Genomic DNA, 20604 nt, shown 5'->3' on the forward strand with positions numbered 1-20604 from the left:
GTTGCACTGTTTTCCACAATCCCCAACACTTCCTCTAGTGTCCTGTTGGGTCTAGTTCCCTCTGAGGTTTGAGCATCTGATCGATGCTTCTCTGTCTCTGGATCTGTTTTTGTTCATTAGTTTATGTTGTTCATTATAATCCACAAATGAGTGAGATCTTTGTGACTCTCTGAGTTAAGTTTTAATGTATTATATTTGAATGCAAGGTCTGTCCCTATCACCAGCAACCAACCCCAACGCTAAAGTGCCTGGTAAATGCTGAATCATCCTTGAAAACATAGCTCAGCTAACACTTTCATTTGAAGACTTTCCTCATACCACTAGGCAAGGATAAATCCCTATTTATTGGTAGTTGTACATCTAGTGTAAAGTGTTGTAACTTCAGGTTCACTTGGATTCCCCATGAAATTATGAGTTTTCCAAGCATACTGTCATCTTTATCTCTGTCATCTCAGGACCTACCACATTAGCTGAAGGATCTAAGGGTCTCAAATGTTAGTCAGGGATTAAATGGCTAGAAACTCCTAGGGCTGGTGCTATATCCAAGTCCCCGACTTGTGATCCAGGACCATTTCACCTCTTATATTTTATTTCATTTTGATATTATTAGTTCCTACATATTCTATTATGTAACCTTATGCAGAATAGCAAAGAACCCCTGTTATGTGTCTCTTATCCTGTACTTTTCTCACAATATTTATATTGTCTTTGCCTGATTCTCTGTCTTTCTTTCCCATCAGAACTGTGATATCCTTAATGAAAAAGGCCATGAAATGCTTGTCTCTATATCCCTATATTCTAGCACAATGCTTAACACAGGGTAGAGATTCAGCAATATTGGTAGAATTTAGTTTACTAGTTGTTAAACTACATTCACATTTGGAGTCCATGTATTTGACCGAATTGTGGCTATGATGTAATCAAGTGAGATAATTGTTCTTGCTGTTCACAAGGGCTGGATAGATTTTAGAAACATCCAACAGAAGGTCTCAACAAACAGGTATAGTGAAATTCAAACAGATGGCCAGCAATCATGCCAAGTCCATCCTTGTTTCCACTCCTTAGATAATTATTATGGTGAGCCCCGACATGGGTGGAGTTGGATAGCCAAAATATTCATCATTCACTAGGTTCATTTTTAGGAGAGCCAAGAAGTCAATGAATGTGATGGTTTAGCTAGTTTATAATGGGTGGTTTTATGTTGGTTGAATCAGTCAAGTGAGTTGGAGGATTTTAAAAGTATTAATTTTGCTAATAAGTCATGAATAACTTTTTAGGAAGACGCATACTTTATCTGTAGAAGTACGATATACTTTGTTTTCCCCTGGCTATCATTGACACAGAAAGATTTTGCCTCACATGGTCTTGTCTGTAGAAACCAGGTACAATTTTATGCCTGTCATTTAAATGACTTTTCTATTGTCTTTCAAGTAATTATAAGTATTCTGTACTTCCGTCTGGCTTTGTGGTTATAGAAACATTAAGGAATGTAACAGCTCCTGGGGAGCTTTTAAATAAAACTACAATACTCAGATTCCTTCCCAAAAACAATTAAACCAGAGTCTCTTTAGAGTAGATTTAAAAAACAACAACAACAGATTTTCGCTATTAACAATAGATATGACCAGACTCTACTCTCATTTAAGCATTTTTATGCTGTTCTGTGTATGCTTTATAAAATTTGAGTTGAAGTGCTACTAGTAACACCAGATACCAAGTGTTTAATAATTTTTCTTTTTTAAAGTGATTCATTAAAAATGATAGGTTAGCTCTGCCGGTGTGGCTCAGTGGTTGGGTGTGGACCTATGAATGAGGAGGTCATGGTTGTATTCCAGACCAGGGCAAATGCTAGGGTTGCGGGCTCAATCCCCAGTGGGATTATACTACTGATACATCTTCAAAAACCTTCTCTATAGCCTAGAACCCTGCTAACACTTGGCACTTTTAGGTACTCCTACCTGAAAATGTTTTAAAATAGGGAAACAGCATGTCCTTTTGATAATATGAAAAGACAGTCAGGCATTCCATCTTGTTATTTAATAATTTTAGCTTTATTATTATAATAGAATACAGTATGACATAAAATTAAGAGCTTTTGCTAAACGCTGTAAAGCAATACATGCATCTGCGATAAACAACCTCAATTCATCTTAGGTTTTATTGCCACTTCACTGCACTAATGTGCAATAAACATTCAGTGTCATCTTTAAAAATATTCCTGGTAATAAACAGGAACTGTCCTCTTTAAGAGCGTAACTTTATATTCAAGGAAGACTTACCTAGTATTACATGGTTTAGCAAAGCACTGTAGAAAAACTACATAGAACTATTTGTCTTCCATAAATTATGTAATCAATTAATACAATAGAATATTATCCACATATACTAACAAACTAAGAAATGAGAGAAATGCCATCATTGCATAGCAGGAAGCTGACTAATAAGAAATATTCACATCTAATGAGCAAAATACAGACCAAACGTTAGTCATGACGAGTCTGGAAGATAAAATACTCTTAATAAACACATTAGATTGACACAGAAAAATAACAAGATAAACAGTAACATAGAAGTTAGAGCCATATTTTACTTTATTTTCTATACATGATATCTACACACGATACCAGAGGATGAACACCCTTGCTTCAGCCTTTATTGGCCTAGCTCATGGAATTTCAGCAGGACCAAATCAAACAATAAAGCACATTTAAAAAGAAAACCAGAGTTTGTTTAGGAAAACATAGTGTATTTTCCTACATCATTGGATAGCAGCTTTTTGAGAAAGACATAGCTCCAAACCTGGGTATGGACCCTACTGTCTCATTTGGCAATTAGGCTGACAGGCTTATGTTGTGGTACCCTAAATGTGTTGCTTAGACCATGAACTGTGGATTCTGGATGCTAATTTTAAATAAATCTGAAACCCTATCGGACAAAAAGGAGACTTCAAAAATACCTTCTGCATAAATATTTATCTCTAAAACATCTGGGAAGTAATGAAACCGCCTAGAACTTTCATAGGGAGTATTAATGAACCTCTTGTCGTTAAAGCCCTTACATAGTATACCTACAAATATATTGCTACAGTATAAATGAAATAACATTACTCAATAAAAGCTATTTCCTGTACATTCTCTTTCATGAATTTTTATAGTTGGTGCTACATATGGTACAGCACATCGAAATAGTTGATATCAGCAAAGATAGCGGTAATATACAGTTGATTTTCTCGCCCTCACTAATGCTTTTCCATTTCGTTTCTATATTACAAGAGTCTAATTTAGGGAACTGTGGCAGTACTGGAGCAGATAGCAACTGATTTACTACTGTACGCCAGACAGCAGTTTGCAATTATAAGCTTCCTCTACGTAAATGAACTTTATGCCCATATATTTGAAGTTCCACCTGATTCCTGCAAGCTGTTCTTAATCTTAAATGCAGGCTCTAAAGGTATTTCCATAGCACTTAACAACATTCTAACAGCTAAGAGCGGTGAGTCTTACACACTATTTTAAGAACACAACCTTAAAAAAAAGTAAAAAATGTACAATCTCATGCTGTATATGTACATAGATAATTTATATATTCTATTTTTGTTCACTAGTCATAAATTTCAATCTAAAGCTTTTAATGTACGGTATATAAAATACATTCAACAATTCTAGAGCTTGCAAAATATTTTTGCCCCTCTAAAACATCTTTATAAAGGGAATGAAGTGATTTATGGAACCCATGTGCTATCTGTAAATAGGCATGATGAGAAAGGGAATATTTTTTAATTATTTTATTTAATTTTCAAAATTTTGGGCTATTATTGAGTATTTATGTTTTTGTTAAAATGATTCTTCATCAAGTCCAGAGATAAAAGTGGAGATGATAGTGAAAATAGCCTGTATAGAACATTTCTCTCCTTTGGACGAAATGTGCTCTACAAGGAGGAACTGCTCCTCTATGAATTTTAAAATAGCACTTAGCAACAAAATAGCATGTTAGGCATTTATAACAGGAGAAAGAATGGGGGTCCTTAGCTTTGGAAACAAAAACATGGAAGTTATCCATCAGTTTAAAAAACAAAACAAAAATGTAAGCATACCATAGTTTGTGCAATAAAGATATAGATTCTTTGAAAATTTTCTTCATTAAACATTTATAATTTTTTTCTTTTAAACACCTTCACATAAAAATATTTTTGACATATATAGTATCTTCTTTGTTTAGAATATTTGGAAATATATATCTACAAATTATCTAGAGTTACAGTTGTTTTATTTTTCTTCTACTTTACCTCCTATCTTGGGAACTATGTCCCCCTTCTTCCCTCTCCCTTTCGTTCTGTCTCCTTCCATTGCGATTGTTTTTGCTCTCTCGTTCTCACTCTCAGAATCCTGTCTCTCAGCTGTATTCTCTGCTCTGCTCTGCACTGCTGGACAGGGGTGTGTTCTTGTAGGAATTATGGAAATAAGGGAACCCTCAAATTCTTTAAGACAGAGGCAATAAAGCAGATGGGAATTACCGCGTTGAGAACAGAAAGCAATTTCCGTTGCAGAGGACTGAACAGCAGAATGTGAATAAAAGGACCTACTTGTGTGGGGTGGGGGCTTTGAGCTGAGGCTCTCTGTTTAAATAGGTAGCCCAGTAAACCAAGTTGAAGATTCCAAATAGCAGTGGGAAGGCTATTCTTGACAGGCGGTCAATTTTGCTGACACTGTTAAAGGTCTTCTTGGGTTCTGGAGGTTTGACTTCTGGCTTGACTTCTTTTGGTTCTATGGTCGCGCTCTTAGCAATGGTGGCTAAGCCAGGGTCACCCCTGGCCATGTTAGGGGTGTAGCTGGTTGCTGTCGGAGCGTAAGTGTTGTTTTTCTTCATAAGAGGATCCTTCACTTTCTTTGGCTATAAAAGAAAGAGTAAAAACAGTTTGTTCGGTAAACTGTGAGATAAGCATGTTTATAAGTTGCTGAGTAAAAGTGACCTTCACTCTGGAACCTAAATCTGTGCTTTATTTAAAAATCTAAGAAATGTAATTTATGACTGTATTTTTGAGGTAAATTAAAATTGCAGATACCCGTATCCAGTCATAAGATTGACAATTTGGCAGCATGGTGATTACAGCTTATAAGACTGTATCATATATTTGAATGTTGCTAAGAGAATAGGTGTTAAATGCTTTCACTACAGAAAGAAATGGTAACTATGCAATGAGTGGAGATGATAACTAATGGTACGGTGGTAATCAATTCGCAATATGTATATGTATCAAAGCAATCCCACTGTACACCTTAAACTTACCCAATGACATGTGTCAATTATATCTTGGTAAAGCTGGACAAATGCCGACACAATATTTTCCCCACTTTCCTATCAAGAGCCGCGCTCTATTTCCCCACCCGTTGAGTCTAGAATGGACTTGTGACTTTGGACAGAGTGATGCTGTTGCAGTGTAGGAGCCTCACTTCCAGAGGCTTTGCAACCTCAGCCTTGACCTTCTACAAACATGCCACTGCCGCATGAAGAAGCCTGGACCAGACTACTGAGTGACAGAGACCAGGTGAGAGACACAGCCAGCATCAGGCCCCAGACCTGTGAGAGAGGCCACTGTGGGTCTTCTCGCCCTGGTGGAGCCTGCAGTTAACTGCAACCCTGTGAGTGAGCCCAGGTTAGACTAATGGGATTACCCCCGGGCTGTTCTCAGCCCCAAATGCTTGGTTGTTATTTTAGGATCTGTACCTTGCCATTGCCAGGTGGTTTGTTTTGCAGCAATAAGTTGCTGAGCCAGTTAGTATTATTCGCTCCTTCTCCCCAAGTTTCAGGTGGGCAAATGATAAAGCAGAATTATTGAGAATATCCAGAATTCAATTCTTGTTCAATGTTAGTTGCTCATCAATGATGTCTATGCAACAATTGACAACTGCAGCATTTCTTAGGGTTTCTGTCATGTAGACATTGCCAAAAAATGAGTAGATAGTTGACTATAGCTGTGTGGCCCAATACAATTGCCAATAGCCACATGTGGCTACTGAGCAATAAAATGTAGCTAGTCTGATTAGATACATGCTTAGAGTATAGAATACACATAGTATTTTGAAGACCTAGTGTGAAAGAAAGAATGAAATCTATCTCCTTAATAATGTTTTGTATGGTTTCCATGTTGTAAAGATAATATTTTTATATATGGGCTAAAGTATATTATTAAACTTAATTCCACTGGCTTATACCTAAAAAATAAAGCTATCTGGCTGATGTTTGCAGCGTACATATATTTCTGCTGGACAGCGATAGTCTAAAAGAATAGTTTTCATTCTTTTTTGTACAGTAATTTACTAGTAACATTTTTTAAAGTGCAGTGTCTTGGACACAGTCTCATATTTTGATTAGGATTTCTCAAGATTTGAACCTGGTTATTGATGTTGCAAAAACTTAGCCATCGATGAGAACCTAAACTTGAACCACCAGATGCAGTACTCTCTGAATAATTTGTATTTTTAAGTTATTAAATCAGAATAAATTATTACTTCTAGAAGACCTGATGCTTTTCACTAGACACAATAGTCAGGAATTTTAACAGGTAAATTTATTTATTTTCCAGCTATGTGCCCTGTCTGCTAATTTTTTTCTATCTCCAAATCCTTAAGCTATTTTGAGACTTAAAAACAAATATATTATTTTTTTCCAGTATTACTCCATTAAAATAAGGCCACTTTCTCCAAATATACACTCATTTTTCAGTGAAGGCAGAATTGGTTAAGCTTTATGAGGAAGAACAGAAATTTCCATAATTAAGTGAAAGTGATTCTCTCTGAATGTAGTCCAAATGACTACAGGTCAGGAAGAGATTATGATTTATTTCAACATCGTTAAAGAGCCAAACTGACCTTATGTTGAGTTCAGTTCTTTAAAAATGAGAGTTTTAATATTATAAATACATTAAACAGCTTGTTATGCCCTTTAGATAACATGTATAATGTACTCTGGTGTTGAAGAGAGGCCAAGGGTTCCAGTGTAACCAAAACTTGTTGAGTGACAGACATCCTATTAGGCAAACTGAAAGAAATAATCTTCTAAAGAAAAAGTTCATGGAGATGTCATCTCTTCCTGTTTCAATTTATCATAACTCCACTACTAAAAATTCTCAAATTAAATGTTGTTGTTGTTTTTTTGCAACATCATTCAACATCATGTTGAATAGAATATTTAGAAATTACTGTTTGGTTTATTGGGAAATACTAATTTCTGAAAATATTGAGCTCCCGGCATTTCTTTCAGCAATTAACCATAGAAGAATGGGTTATAAGCAGGCTGGGCTGCTGTATGCTCATTGGATAATGTGATGACCCTGTGGGAAAGTTCTTTTGAATTTTAAATTGCACCTTGTTAAGGGTTGGAAATTTAACTCTCCTAGAAACATTAACCTAGTATCAGAAAAAATATATTCTTCTTCATCTCTGAATGTCAAGATGAGACCTAGATTAGAATAAGCAAATCAAACTGTCAGAGCCTGCGGGAAGATTTTTACAGAAGCATAAATAACTTATAGAAAATACTGTCTATTTAATGAGGATGATTGATGTAAATATAGATGTATTATTACATATAGATATATTGCAGTACATACATATATACTGACTAGTATGCACTAAAGATTGATAGAGATTAAAATATTTTCTTTGAGACATAGCACATGAAAGACTAATGTAGGGGTCAGAATGGGATAAATAACCATCAGAACTATGAGCTCACCAATGCCTTAACCAAAATTCCTTGGTCTCCATAAAAATTCCCATTCATCTAACCACTAGTCAGTAACAGCTGATACTTAGGAGCCAGAATCGAAAAGATGTTGGCCTCTCACAGCATGCAAAGAAAGTAGAAAGCTAGAAAAGCAACTTTCCCAATGCTTGCACCTCACTTTCACTGTATGTCACCCATGTTTGCATATCACTCATCCTGAATAATTTCAGTAGAATATGTCAGTAATTCTAAGATGTACATTTAAAAATGTTTCACAGCTCTGTCTCTGGGCTGTGTCTTACAATTCTCAGTGTTTTATGATAACCTGTCTCCTGGGTTGGCTCTCTCTCCTTCAGGCTGCCCTTCTGGTCTAGGACAAAGGGATCCATGGATGACAAAGGCACATATTTGACAATTAACTTTGTCTCCACCTTCTTGGCCCTCTCTCCAGCTGATATATGCAGTCCCTGTATCTTGTCTCTTCTCTCTACTCAACCTGAGTCAAAGTTCTTGGTTTGCAAATTCAAAGAATGTTTATATTGGGCAAGAAGGTTTCAAAGCAGGCTGGATTTTCAGGGTCTGCTTCTGGTACACTTTGGCTATGATAGTACATCCTGTGCAGAACCCTTTTGCTTTTACTTATGTAGCACACTGGGGTGTTGAGCTGACTCATCTGTTGCTGAGGGGTAAATCTAAAAGAATTTTACCTTAACAGCATATTTTCTTTCAGTTGTATTTGACCATAGAGCTGTATTTTCAGGGATCATCACAAGAAGATAGCATTCAATGGAGTGGAATTTGGGGGAGACTGCTGAAGAGTGAATCCTCCTAGATTACTTCTAGAGGTCTTATAGCCTCTGTCTCTGACTTGCCCTTCTTCCTACTGTCCCAAGACTCACTTGCATTTTGATATATTTTTTCCTTCAAAAATCAGAAGTAGAAATAGCCTCTCTAACTGTTTTCAAATCCACTCTAAAATAGGTTCTGAGAGATATTCTCTGTCTCTCTTTTTTTTCTTTCTTTCTTTCTTTTATTTTTGTTTTGTTTTGTTTTGTTTTGTTTTGTTTTGTTTTGTTAATCCTCACCCCAGGGTATTTTTCCATTGGTTTTTATGGAGAGTAGAAGAAAGAGGGAAAGACAGAGAAACATTGATATGAGAGAAACATATCAATTGGTTGCTTTCTGCACGAGCCCCCACCAGGGCCCAGGCCAGGGAAGAGCCTGCAACCAAGGTACATGCCCTTGACCAGAATCAAACCTGGAGCTGTTTGGTCTACAGGCCAAAGTTCTATCCACTGAGCCAAACTGGCTAGGGCTGAGTGATATTCTTGACTTGATAGTTTTCTACATTTTTCTGTGATTTCTCTGTGTTATGACCCTTAAAGCAAGCCTCTATTTTGGAAAGAGAAAATGTTTCCTGCCATTTGCTTCACTGATAATTGGAAATAATGCATTTTGCAAACACAGTTAAATTGAGGCATTATAGTAATGATGTTTATAACCAAAGGGATTAGGTTTAAAAAGTAACCAAAAGCCTATGGTTTTCAAGTTATAAAAATTATAATGCTATGTGTAAGTTTATTTGCTCCTAATGTCAGGCTTGATAAAACTTTTCTCAGATCAATTGAAGCCATAGAAAAGCATATTTGAGTAGAAATATTAATTTTTGTCTCCTTTATCTTCTGCATCTACTCTGCACATCTGTCCATTCAACTTTCTTTAACAAGAATTAAATTATCATAGCACTTAATCATTGATGATACAAGAATTGCAATCCTCATTAACCACTCTCTGCATTCTTCATCCATTTCCGCAAGTCCAAACATGCCATCTAATATGTTTAAAAAGACATATTAGTGCTATACCACAGGGGGTATTAATGCATTTACCTTTTCTGGAACCACGCTTTTGCCATCCCAGGCATAACCTCTCTTGGTGAAATAGTTTACGGTGGCGAACTCAATCAGAGCGGAGAACACAAAGGCATAGCACACTGCGATAAACCAATCCATAGCAGTTGCATAAGCCACCTTAGGGAGTGAATTCCTGGCACTGATGCTCAAAGTTGTCATGGTGAGCACAGTTGTTACTCCTGTAAAGAAAGAAATTAAGTGAATTTGTCAATTGCTACTACACAATGGCATACTGGATGTCATGCTACTTGTACAGAGGGAGAGCCACGGTACCCCAGAGTATAAGTTTTCTTGTTCATCACATTTTGGTCTGGAATGGATGAGTTTTAATGTAATCCCAGTGTAGTTTGCAGTTGATGGAATGGCAATTTGAAGGGCATCTCTTCTAGGGATAAACTACTTTGCTGTTGAGCTGTTAATAAAATAGCGAACTTTTTAAAATGGGCATCTTGAACGTGGTGTCCTGGTTAGAAAAGGAAATAACATTCTCTCACTTGCTCCAACTCTGAAATAGAAAGCATAGATCACTATCTCTGATCCACAAGAAAGCTCTGAATCCTCAGCTCTGTTTGGTATTCTCCCTGTGTACCCCAAATGTATAAACCGAGAAGATAATAGTCTATTGATGATTGATAAGTGATAGAGAGCTAAATTATCTTCAGATAATACTTTGTTACATTATTAACTCTTCTGTTTTTATACTATTTCTTGTGCTGATTTTGAAGTAGCCACTCTTTTGAAGAAATTCCTGAAATAAGTTGCATGTAATTTGCCTGAGGTAATACATTTCAGAAGGAGCAAAGCCAAAATTTAAACACATTTTGAGATTTAAATGTCCACAATCTTTTCTTTTCTGTTACTGCTGCCCCAATGCCGTCTTTAAGTCAGTTGTTTTTAGTTAATTTATATAATTATATGAGTTGGTATGTGAATAATGATGTCCATTAATGTTCACTTCACAAATTAATATTACCAGCCTACTAAATATAACACACTGTATAGTTAGTCTATTGCAAGGTTCCGTATAAACCATTCGAGAAGTATTTAAAAATTCACATAATCCGGTAAGGATGACTCAGGCTGCATGATGTGGAAAAATCGTGACTGTTCCAATGACTCCTCTCAACCTGACCACTTAGCTCCATGACCTGAGTAAGTGAATTAACTCCCAGGGACCTCAGTCTTCATATCTGTGGAGGCATGACTGAAACTTCATTCTCTTGACTGTCTATATCATCGTTGAAGTTCTAAGAGAGGAAAATTTCCACACAATCATTCACAAGATTATTTGAGGATAAAATGTAGTAATATGTACAAGCATTTTAAAGATGTAAATAAATTATTGCCATAGAAGATGCTATCTTCCAATGGGTCTAAAATTAATACCTATAATTCCCCCCATTCGATGACTTTTCAGAGAATTGGTAGGACTACAGAGATGGGGGTGGCTAATTTTTATGAACTGCTTTAAACCATCCAGTATTTTCTAGTTTTCCATGAATGTCAAGGTAGATAATCTTGGCAACTATTTTAGAAAGTGATAGGATTAAGAAGGAACACTGAGACTTTTATCGAGTCATAGTTATTACTTTGAACTTTGATGGTGTTACAGAAAGTTCTGGGGCCTTGTCTATATTCCCTAACCAACGAATGGTTTAAAGAATATTGGCTGGGAAACAGCCCTCAAATGTACATGTTGATATTAACTTGAGAAAATAGCAAGGTAACTAAATACCAGTATCTAGGAAACAGAGCAACCCAGTTTTAAATCTCAGTTCTATAATTGCTGGGTGACCTTGCGAAAATTGCCTCACAATTCAGAGCTTCTGCCTCATTCTTTAAAAATAATTATTTCTTTTCAAATTAATTTCAATAAGTCTAACTCAGAGGGGTGTGTGACTATTAAATACAATACAGTAGTAAAGTGTTTAGCACTTAGCCTGATATTTACTTAGGGCAAGATTAATTACTTATCATTATTGACAAATACAGTCCTTTTGGATAAATTCATGCCATAGTGAATTCATTTCTTTATTTTTGTGAGTTTTGGTTTATGTAAGCAGCATAAGGAATTCGGGAGTAGGTGTTCTTAAATCAAATGCATGCATAAATTACAAGCAGTGAAGAATAGCATAAAGAGGTGTGTGTGTGTGTGTGTGTGTGTGTATGTGTGTGTGTGTGTTCTTATAATTCCTGCTATAGGGGAGGGGAAAAGAACAAAAGTGTTTTGAGCATCTCTTAAGTTCCAAGTACTAAGCAAGACAATTTACATATTTTATTTTTATCACTTAATCTTTTAAACAGTATAATTTGACATTAATTGTATTCAAATTTTATTGGCAACTGAAGCTTAGAAAAACAGATTTAAACTAAAACTTGACTCTGTCTGGCAGCAAAATTCCATGACCACATTTCCTCCAAATGTGAGCATGGAAGGTCAAAAATATGATATTTTAAGACATAAACAGGCTTCAGCTTTGTTATATAGTCTGGGTTGCCTTTTAGTAAGCTGTTATAAATTACAACTTTTTTATTTTTATTCTTGTATTTCTTTAAATACCCATGACTCTCTCAGGCGTCTTACACAGCTCAGAGAAATATGCTGAGTTCAGACAAAAAAAGAATAGAAACATGTGTACTAAATAAATGTTAAGAGGCTAAAGGTCTTAGAAAATTGTATTTATGATTTTATTGAGCTTGAAACATTAGAAATATAAAACTTGATAGACAGAAATACTTGCCACAACTAAGGTTATGCATAGGTAGTTATGTTCACCAAAAAGTCATGAGTTGCCTGATTGTTGAAAGTGTTAAAAGCAAGGTTTTTAAAAACAAATGGATAAGTATTTTTTTTAAAAGCAAAGTTTTTCATTTATAAAACAGTCCAAAATGTTTTAGAAAGTTTCCAAACTGGAAGGATCAGATATGTTGGGGTAAAGTGGGGAAAATGACATTAAAAAACGTATTTTTCACTGTAGTGCTGGATTCATTCTACATAAAATATAATGAAATATCTTATGTGTTCTAATTAAAAAAAATTCTTGTGGGGAAAAAGGGGGCTCAAATTACATATGCACACAGAAGCTAGTGTCTTCATTTTCTAACAAGTAGTGTCAAAGCTGGTTAATATTGACAAATGGTGATAAGGAATGTTTGGAGTGATCGCCTTTGCTTGGTAGCTGACTCTTTCTGGATCTTGATTTAGTTGTGTTCTTAGGTTATTGTCAGAGCAAAGATTTGGTGGTTTCCAACCTAGAAGCACCTTGCAACATTCAGAAGGGAATAGTCTTTTCTGGGCACTTGGAGTAGAGTCTTGCTTCTTTTCTGAGATAACTGATTTTCTCATACCTTGCATATTATTGGAGGATCTTTGCATATGAATGATCCCCAATTTAGATTTTAAGCTTCTTAAGGCTTTTATTCTGTAGTTAAGGGTCTTAAATATATCATTGTGCCTAGCTGATATTTCTGGAATGAACCTTGGTAGCCACACCTTTCACCAATGAATATATGGTTGTTATTTACAAACAAATGATGTTGCCCACAAGAACCCCACTCCATGGCTTGTCAATGCAACAGGGTAGCCCACTGGTGGGGGTACAGCATGTCATTAAGGGCACAGACTGTGGATCTAAGGGTTTGGGTCTTCCTCCACACTCCTTCACCTCATAGCTTCTGACCTTGAGCAGGTGACTTAATCTCGTTTCTTAGCTTTCTTATTTCTAACACAAGGATAATAATAGTACACAGGCTTTACTTTTTAGTGTTAAATAAGATAGTGTAGGTTTTTTTTCATAGAATAGAGTCTGCAATAAAAACACTCAGTAAATAATGTATATGATTCTAGTATTATTCAAATTTTAAGCTCCAGGTTATAACCTTCATGAGGGGAGTGGTTTATGTTAAGGTCACTGCTGTATTCTGTGTCTAGCTCATAGTAGACTTCAAATAAAAATTACTGACTGAAGGAATGAATCAATAAGTTCATAGTTATGGAATATTTTGCTTACATCAATCTAAAAAGTATAATTAAGGTAGTATAACACTTTTTATGAAGTACAAATTTCTTAAATAATAAATTAGGGAATGACTTTTCCTATTAGTAAAAGGTTATTACCCTTTAAGCAGTTTTCCATTAGCTTGCCTTAACTTGAAGCATCTAGGGCATTTTAATAGAAAGAATGCATATTTGTAACTCTTCAGAAGTGCACACTTATAGGTAAATGAAGTATTCCTGTACTGTCATATGATACGGTCATTAATGCTCTCTACCTATGTAAGGAAACCCTGCTTTCATATATGTAAAGAAATACTTCTGCAGGTATTTTCTTAGATTATAAAAAAGTACACAGGTATATGATTATGTAATCTGAAAGTAGGCTTTAAATATTAACGTTTCTGTGTGTGTGTGTATGTGTGCGTGCGCGCGCGTGTGTGTTTTCATCTAGTATGAATGACTTTATGCCTGCTTCATTCCAGTTGGTCTCCCAAAATATCAGATCAAATGTTTATTAATCCCATCGATTTACATGCACTGAAGCAGCTTGCTATTTAGGGCAATACTTTTAAATTAATGAACAATTTATATTGTACTAACTTCATATTTTAACATACAGTTATGTTTTCTTTCTATTTGCACTATCACCCAAATAACTTGCCCTCCAACCCCTTGCATGCATGTTGTGCTTGTTACTTACCAAAGACGGTCCTTGCTGGTACAGACTCTCTGTTGAGCCAGAAGGAGACTTGGGACAGAATGACGGTCATTATGCATGGCAGGTATGTTTGAATAACAAAATAGCCAATCTTTCTTTTCAGGTGGAAATGAGTGGTCATAACAACATATTCTCCTAGAGGGTGAAACAGACAGTAACTTTGAACAATTTGACCTTGAAAAAAAAGTTAATCTCTGAGGTTTTCCATCAGCAACAAAGACCTGGAGGTTAGACACATCCTTTCTCCAGGTGATACCTAGTTCCTGAAGAGGAAAGCCTTTATCCAGGAAAGAGAAAAAAAGACACTTTAATAACATGACAAAATGGCTCCGAGGATGAGATTGATATGCCAAGGATGTCACCAATAGTCTTACATCCTTATCCTGCTACATACATCTAAGACATATCTTTCATATAATATCAGAAAAATGATATGTGTCTCTACATATACTTCATTATCATCTTTTGTTGTTCACAGTGTGCCATTTTGGGAAAATTCTTCAAAGAATATGATTTTGGTGTTCTGAAGAGCAATTATTTGATATATTTGTTTTATAAACCACTTCCTTACTAAAAAATTAGAATAGGAGAATTTCAGATCTTTTAAAATCATCTTCCTAAATTAAATAAAATCTAAGTTTTGGCATGAAATATTTGAAAAGGGAAAAAAGAAGGCAGCCAAATCAAAATCATGTTGTAATAATTAAAAAAGGAAGGAAAAACAACAACAAAAATGGTCTCCTAAATTGGATTAAAACAATATGTCTAGATATTAAGTGTTTATGCACTAAGCATGTCAAATTCTTTTCCTCTAACTCAACAGTCTAGAAGAATTGTAATTCAAATATTCTTGTACATCATGTAACCCTGAGGGAAGCTTGTAAGTTAGATGTGATAATATTTCTGTTACATTACAATACAAAATTAAGGGGAGTAGAAAAATAGAAGCAGGGATTTAATTTTGTAAAGCAGAATTGAGTATTTGTGTAGACCTGGCCTCCATTCTTTGCTTTCTCAAATGTTAGTTACTTGAAGCGTAAATACCTTGCTTAAACTCTTTGACTTTTTCTCATTTGGTCAATTAAAATGATAGTGTTTACTTCATTATTCCTGAGATGCTGTGAGGATAAAATTAAATGATGGAAGTGAGAGTATTTTTTAGACAGTGAGAGTCACTTGAAGATTTGCAGTGTAAAGATAAAAGATTAGAAATGCATTCTCTCCAGCTCAAGAGATAAACCATTCACTTTGCAACAAAATTGTAGTGAGCATTGATTCCATGTACAGCTATCATTTTTTCTTCCAAGTATTCAAAAGTTAGTATTTTCTGAAAATACTACCTTTTTAAGAGGAATGAGATATTAAAAATATCATTGGCAGAGTGGTTGGTATTTTAATATCTGCTTCAATGTATACTGAAATAGAAATGAAACAGTGATTATAGTTTTAGGCCAATTAGCCTTTTTGGACCCATCTTGTTACCTGAACTATGAGTAGGTTGACCAGGTAACTATAGAAGTTTCCCTTCCCCACCCCCTAATTTTCACATGTTATGGTTATAATTATTTCTCTGAATATCATGCACTAGGCTGTGTGAGTGGCCCTCAGGTTCCTTTGATGAATGTTAATCACCATTGCTGCTCCCCGGTCAGGGAAGATAGTTCAGTTCCTCATTTATTTTGACTGTGTAACCCTAACTCAATGCATCCTTAAACCAACTCATCCACAGGAAACTGGAAAGAGGACCCACAGTTTCTCTTGGTCATCTGTTATAAGGATAAACAATAGTCATTCATGAAGAAAAGACATTTCTGTTCAGCAAAACTAATCTACATTTCCTTTGATCAAATCTGTGTGTTGACTTAGGTAAATATGAAGACTTTGTAGTCATTATGTGTTTTTAAAAAAGGATTACATATTATTTCATTCTTATTCTCTCTGGTCATGAAGTTATTCTTATGACTAATGGCAATTTAAGTATTTTACTTCTCTGTATGTTCTTCAATCACTTTTATAATTTTTACATGGATTCTCCTTAAATAATTACTTAGGAAGCATACTGTGGTATAGTAGAGTGGGACAGGGGCAATGCCTGACATCTATTCCAAACTGCCTTTCCAATACATAAAGCAGAAAAAATACTCTTCTTCTTTATGTCATCAGGTAGCTCTCTTATACTAACTCTATCATTAATAGTAATAGCTAACATTTATTATATAATTTTTACATGTCAGATACTCTACTAATCAGTCCGTATGCATTTTTTTTTATTTCAGTCTCATAGTAGCTAGCGATGTACAATCTCTTATTAACTCCAAATAGTACAAAAGATAAACAGAGAAAGGTCTTGCCAAAGGTCACACAGTTAATAAGATAAAAACAGCCTTTAAACCCTCATGGTATAACTTCGGATTCCACACTCTTAAATTCTGTGCTTCATCACATTGTTACATCTCCACACATGCCTGTCTTGCCTGTTACTGGTGTGCCAGAGTATGTGGTTGACAGCACATCATTTGCAGCTAGACTACCCAGGTTCAGATCCCCTGCCGTTAGCTGTGGAGAAATAGTTAAGCCTCTCTGAGCCTCAATTATGTCCCATCTGTAAATGTGGGGGATAATAATAATGTCTCCATCACTCAACTATGAGCTTCTTGAGAATAGGAACTATATGTCCTTCTCCAGGCCTAAGCACAGCACATGAGAAAATAAATAAAGGAATAAGAGAATAAATGAATAACAGATAATTGTATTGGGTTTGAAAGCTAATTATGTTCCTTTAAAGGTTTTGCTCTGCCAGTTGAGTAAGTACATTTAAAACAATGTCTCTGACTCATTTTCTTCCCTAAAATATGATGGCAGACTCCAAGGAAGGGATTGCACCTCTAAAAAACCCAAGATTGGATTGAGCCTCATATATTTTGCTCCTGTGACACAGAATTGGGTAATTTGACCTGCAAGAGGTCACTGGTAGTGTGTATGTGAGTTTGTTCCCACATGAGTGTTGATTGCAGGCAAGTGGAACCACACCTTCTAACCTTCTACAAGATGATCTGAATTGATTCTCTCCCCACAGAGATTTTAAGGTGGAAAAATATGTTCTTTATTTAATCATTGTCAAGATGTGTGTTCTTTCCTGCCATCATCCCTAGTCTTCTGGCAGAAGCGGGGAGGTAATAGCACCGAATGTCATTTATCTTGATGTTTTCAGGTCTCCACTAGGAGATGTGAAATGTAGGATTGCAGACCTTACAAAAGATCTTTGTTTCTTCCCACACGAGTCTATCAAGGTGGGTTTTTTTGTTGTTGATCCTCACCCCAGGATATTTTTTATTGATATGAAGAGAGAGGGGAAGACAGAGAGAAACATCGATGTCAGAGAAACACATTGATTGGTTGCCTCCTGCATGAGCCCCAACCAGGGCCTGGGCCTGGGAGGAGCCTGCAACCAAGGTACATGCCCTTGACCAGAATCAAACCTGGGACCTTTTGGTCTGCAGGCTGATGCTCTATCCATTGAGCCAAACCAGCTAGGGCATCAAGGTGGATTTTTGATGTGCAAAATAGACCCAGAGGAGGTGTAACTACACTTGAGTGTCATGTTGTGGAGTTGAATATGTGCATTGTACTAGACTCCTGCATTTGAGAATTTGGTCATTATTCTCCTTACCATCACCACCAATATTCATTATGGAATGACAAGAAAAAGCTCCAATTTTATACAGATAAACTTGCCCCTCTAGCACAGAACGGTGATCTTTAATGGACCCAATTTATGAGGCTCAGACAGCTTGGGGTTGATGAGTTAGCCACTGTCTCTCACCTATTGCCCCTCTTTGTGACTGTGCATCTTTTCTGAGTAACTAGAATGTAGCTAGGCTGAATCCTTAGGAAGCCAGAGATGAAAGTGGTCTCCAAGTTAATCGGACTGAGACATCAATTTGCAGAAATGAGAACTGGGGCATAGAGAAGGGATACATGACAAGTCAGTCACTGGTGTGGGACTAGAATGAAGGCACTCCTTCTGCTGAGTAACGTCTGTGGCTTGTATATACTTCTATTGCATGTTTGCTGCTGCATTTGAAATACTATTTCCCTGACATCCTCCAACTTCCATTCTAATGATAATAGATGGGGAGTTTCTTGAGGAGAAGTTCTATGTCTATTATTCTGAATGCCTCTAGAAGAGTGATTATTTGGCTCCCAACTAATACAGATGAACAAAATGAAAGTCAAATCCTGCAGTAATCCTTCCTTGATTATTCTAGGCTGGATTCATTTCCTTTATATTTACTTATTGCCTCCTATATTTCAGCTACTATGGTAAATGCTAGGGACACGCAAAAACAGATGTGGTCCCTGCCCTCACAAACATGTTAATCATGGCACTCACCACTCATTTTGATAGTTATAATGTATGTGTTTGTCTTCCCTTAGACTTCATGACAAGATTTCTGCCTTGCCTATCATCGAATCCCTAGTGCCTGCCACAATATCCAGACTATAATAGTATTCCATTTCTAAAAAGTCAACACTACTCATTTTAATATATTTTCCAACATAACATGTGAGGAGAAAAAATTTCAGTATTTTCCACATTCTGTGATATTTTTAGGACTATAACAACAAATACCACATATCATTTTGAGCATTCATTATATAACATTGTAATCAATGTTTTATATTATCTCCTCTTTAATGCAAAATTATAGAGTCCCCATTCTTAGAAGAGATCAAAGTTTATAATTAGATATATGACTTTCACAAAGTCACAAAGCTTCTTCTAAGGGACAGGACCAGAAATCCAGTCCATGTCTTTCTCACTACAAAGCCTAAGACCTCTCCACTATGCTACATACATTTTTTAATTCATTATTTTTTAAATTTGAAATTACTTCTACGTGCAATTTTAATGTTTGTAAAGCTGAGAAACAACCTTATCCATTTTTCAAAACAAGAAACACAAATATTTGAGCTTTTAGAGTAGCCATAGATACTTTAAAGTAAGCAAAATACAAATTCTGTTAAGCAGGGATTATCCTATAATCACAGTAAGAAATATTGACCTATTTCTTAAACATGTTAGAATGATCAGGGTCCCAATATAAAGTCTGAAATCTAAGAAAAAAAGTTTGAGGAAGAAAAAAAAACAGTCCCACCCTTCCTTATTACTAAGTTGTCTTTCTTTAGAAATTACAAATCAAAATGAAGAAATTAATTTAAAATTTTAAAAACATCCATAAAAGTAATTGTTGAGTCTTGCTACGCTTTCAATAATTGAACGTAGTTAAAAATATTGGGATTGGAGGAGGTAAGTTTTACTAATTGTTAGAACCCAAATTTTATTTATAATTATATGCCCTTATGATCACAATTAAGTTAGTCACAAAATGTATACTTGCATAATTAAACTCTTATCTTATTTCTTGATACAAGTTTAAAACTTTGGATCCAGTTGTTTATTATTATTTGATCTACTAGGAGCCCAGCGCGCGATTTGAAATTGCTCAGCGCTGCCCACCCCCCTGCAGCCCTGCCTTGACACGGAACCTGTCCACGCAGAGCTCCAGCGCGCCTGGCCCAGCCCCCAAACCCTCTGGTCTTCTCACTCTGCTTCAAGCCCCACCCTCAGTCCCTGGAGTTGCCTTGGGCTGGTCCCGCCTTCTCTGGGTGCCTCCCCACTTCTGCCCCTTCTCCTGAGCAATGTGGCAACTCCGTTAGCATATTAGCTCTTTATTAGTATAGATTTCTGAGTATTGCATGGGTAAGGTAGTTATAACTCTAAGAAGGATGGCACACCACCCACTTTTCATTCCAAAATGGAGTGATCAGTAATGTGATTATATTTCTGTAGGATTTAGCTGAGGAAGATTCTTGGCTAGAGATACAAATGGATTTGTAGAATGAATTGTTTTTGATGTCCCATGTGTAATGATCACTGCTATAATTTCACCAAGATTCATTGAATCATGGCAGTAAGTGGGGACTAGATGACATTAATACCTTACATTTACTAAGAGTTTTTTTAATTATTTATTGATTTTGAGAGAGAGAGAGAAATCGACCTATTATTCCACCTATTTATGCATTCATTTTCTGATTCTTGTATGTGCCCTGACCTGGGATCAAACCCACAACCTTGACGTAATGGGACAATATTCTCACCACCTAGCTATCCACCCAGGGCCCTTGAGAGCTTTTTATGTGCCAGGAACTGTGATATGTATTTTTAATGGATGTAATTTTTTCTT

General features: G+C 36.0%; 1 protein-coding gene across 2 annotated transcripts in view; it reads right to left on the minus strand.

The window, feature by feature from the left end:
* Window positions 1-2576: 2576 nt before the first annotated feature.
* Window positions 2577-20604, minus strand: part of GABRA1 (gamma-aminobutyric acid type A receptor alpha1 subunit) — a 49019-nt gene continuing 30991 nt past the window's right edge. For both annotated transcript variants that reach the window (XM_006098596.3, XM_023762320.1), the window contains 3 exons: window positions 14336-14488; window positions 9615-9817; window positions 2577-4890 (listed from right to left, as the gene is read on the minus strand). In XM_006098596.3, coding sequence (XP_006098658.1) covers window positions 4579-4890; window positions 9615-9817; window positions 14336-14488 — 668 coding nt within the window. In that variant the 3' untranslated portion in view covers window positions 2577-4578. The remainder of the gene's footprint in view (window positions 4891-9614; window positions 9818-14335; window positions 14489-20604) is intronic.

Source organism: Myotis lucifugus, unplaced genomic scaffold, assembly GCF_000147115.1.
Source record: "Myotis lucifugus unplaced genomic scaffold, Myoluc2.0 scaffold_243, whole genome shotgun sequence".
In the NCBI taxonomy this organism is placed as follows: Eukaryota; Metazoa; Chordata; class Mammalia; order Chiroptera; family Vespertilionidae; genus Myotis; species Myotis lucifugus.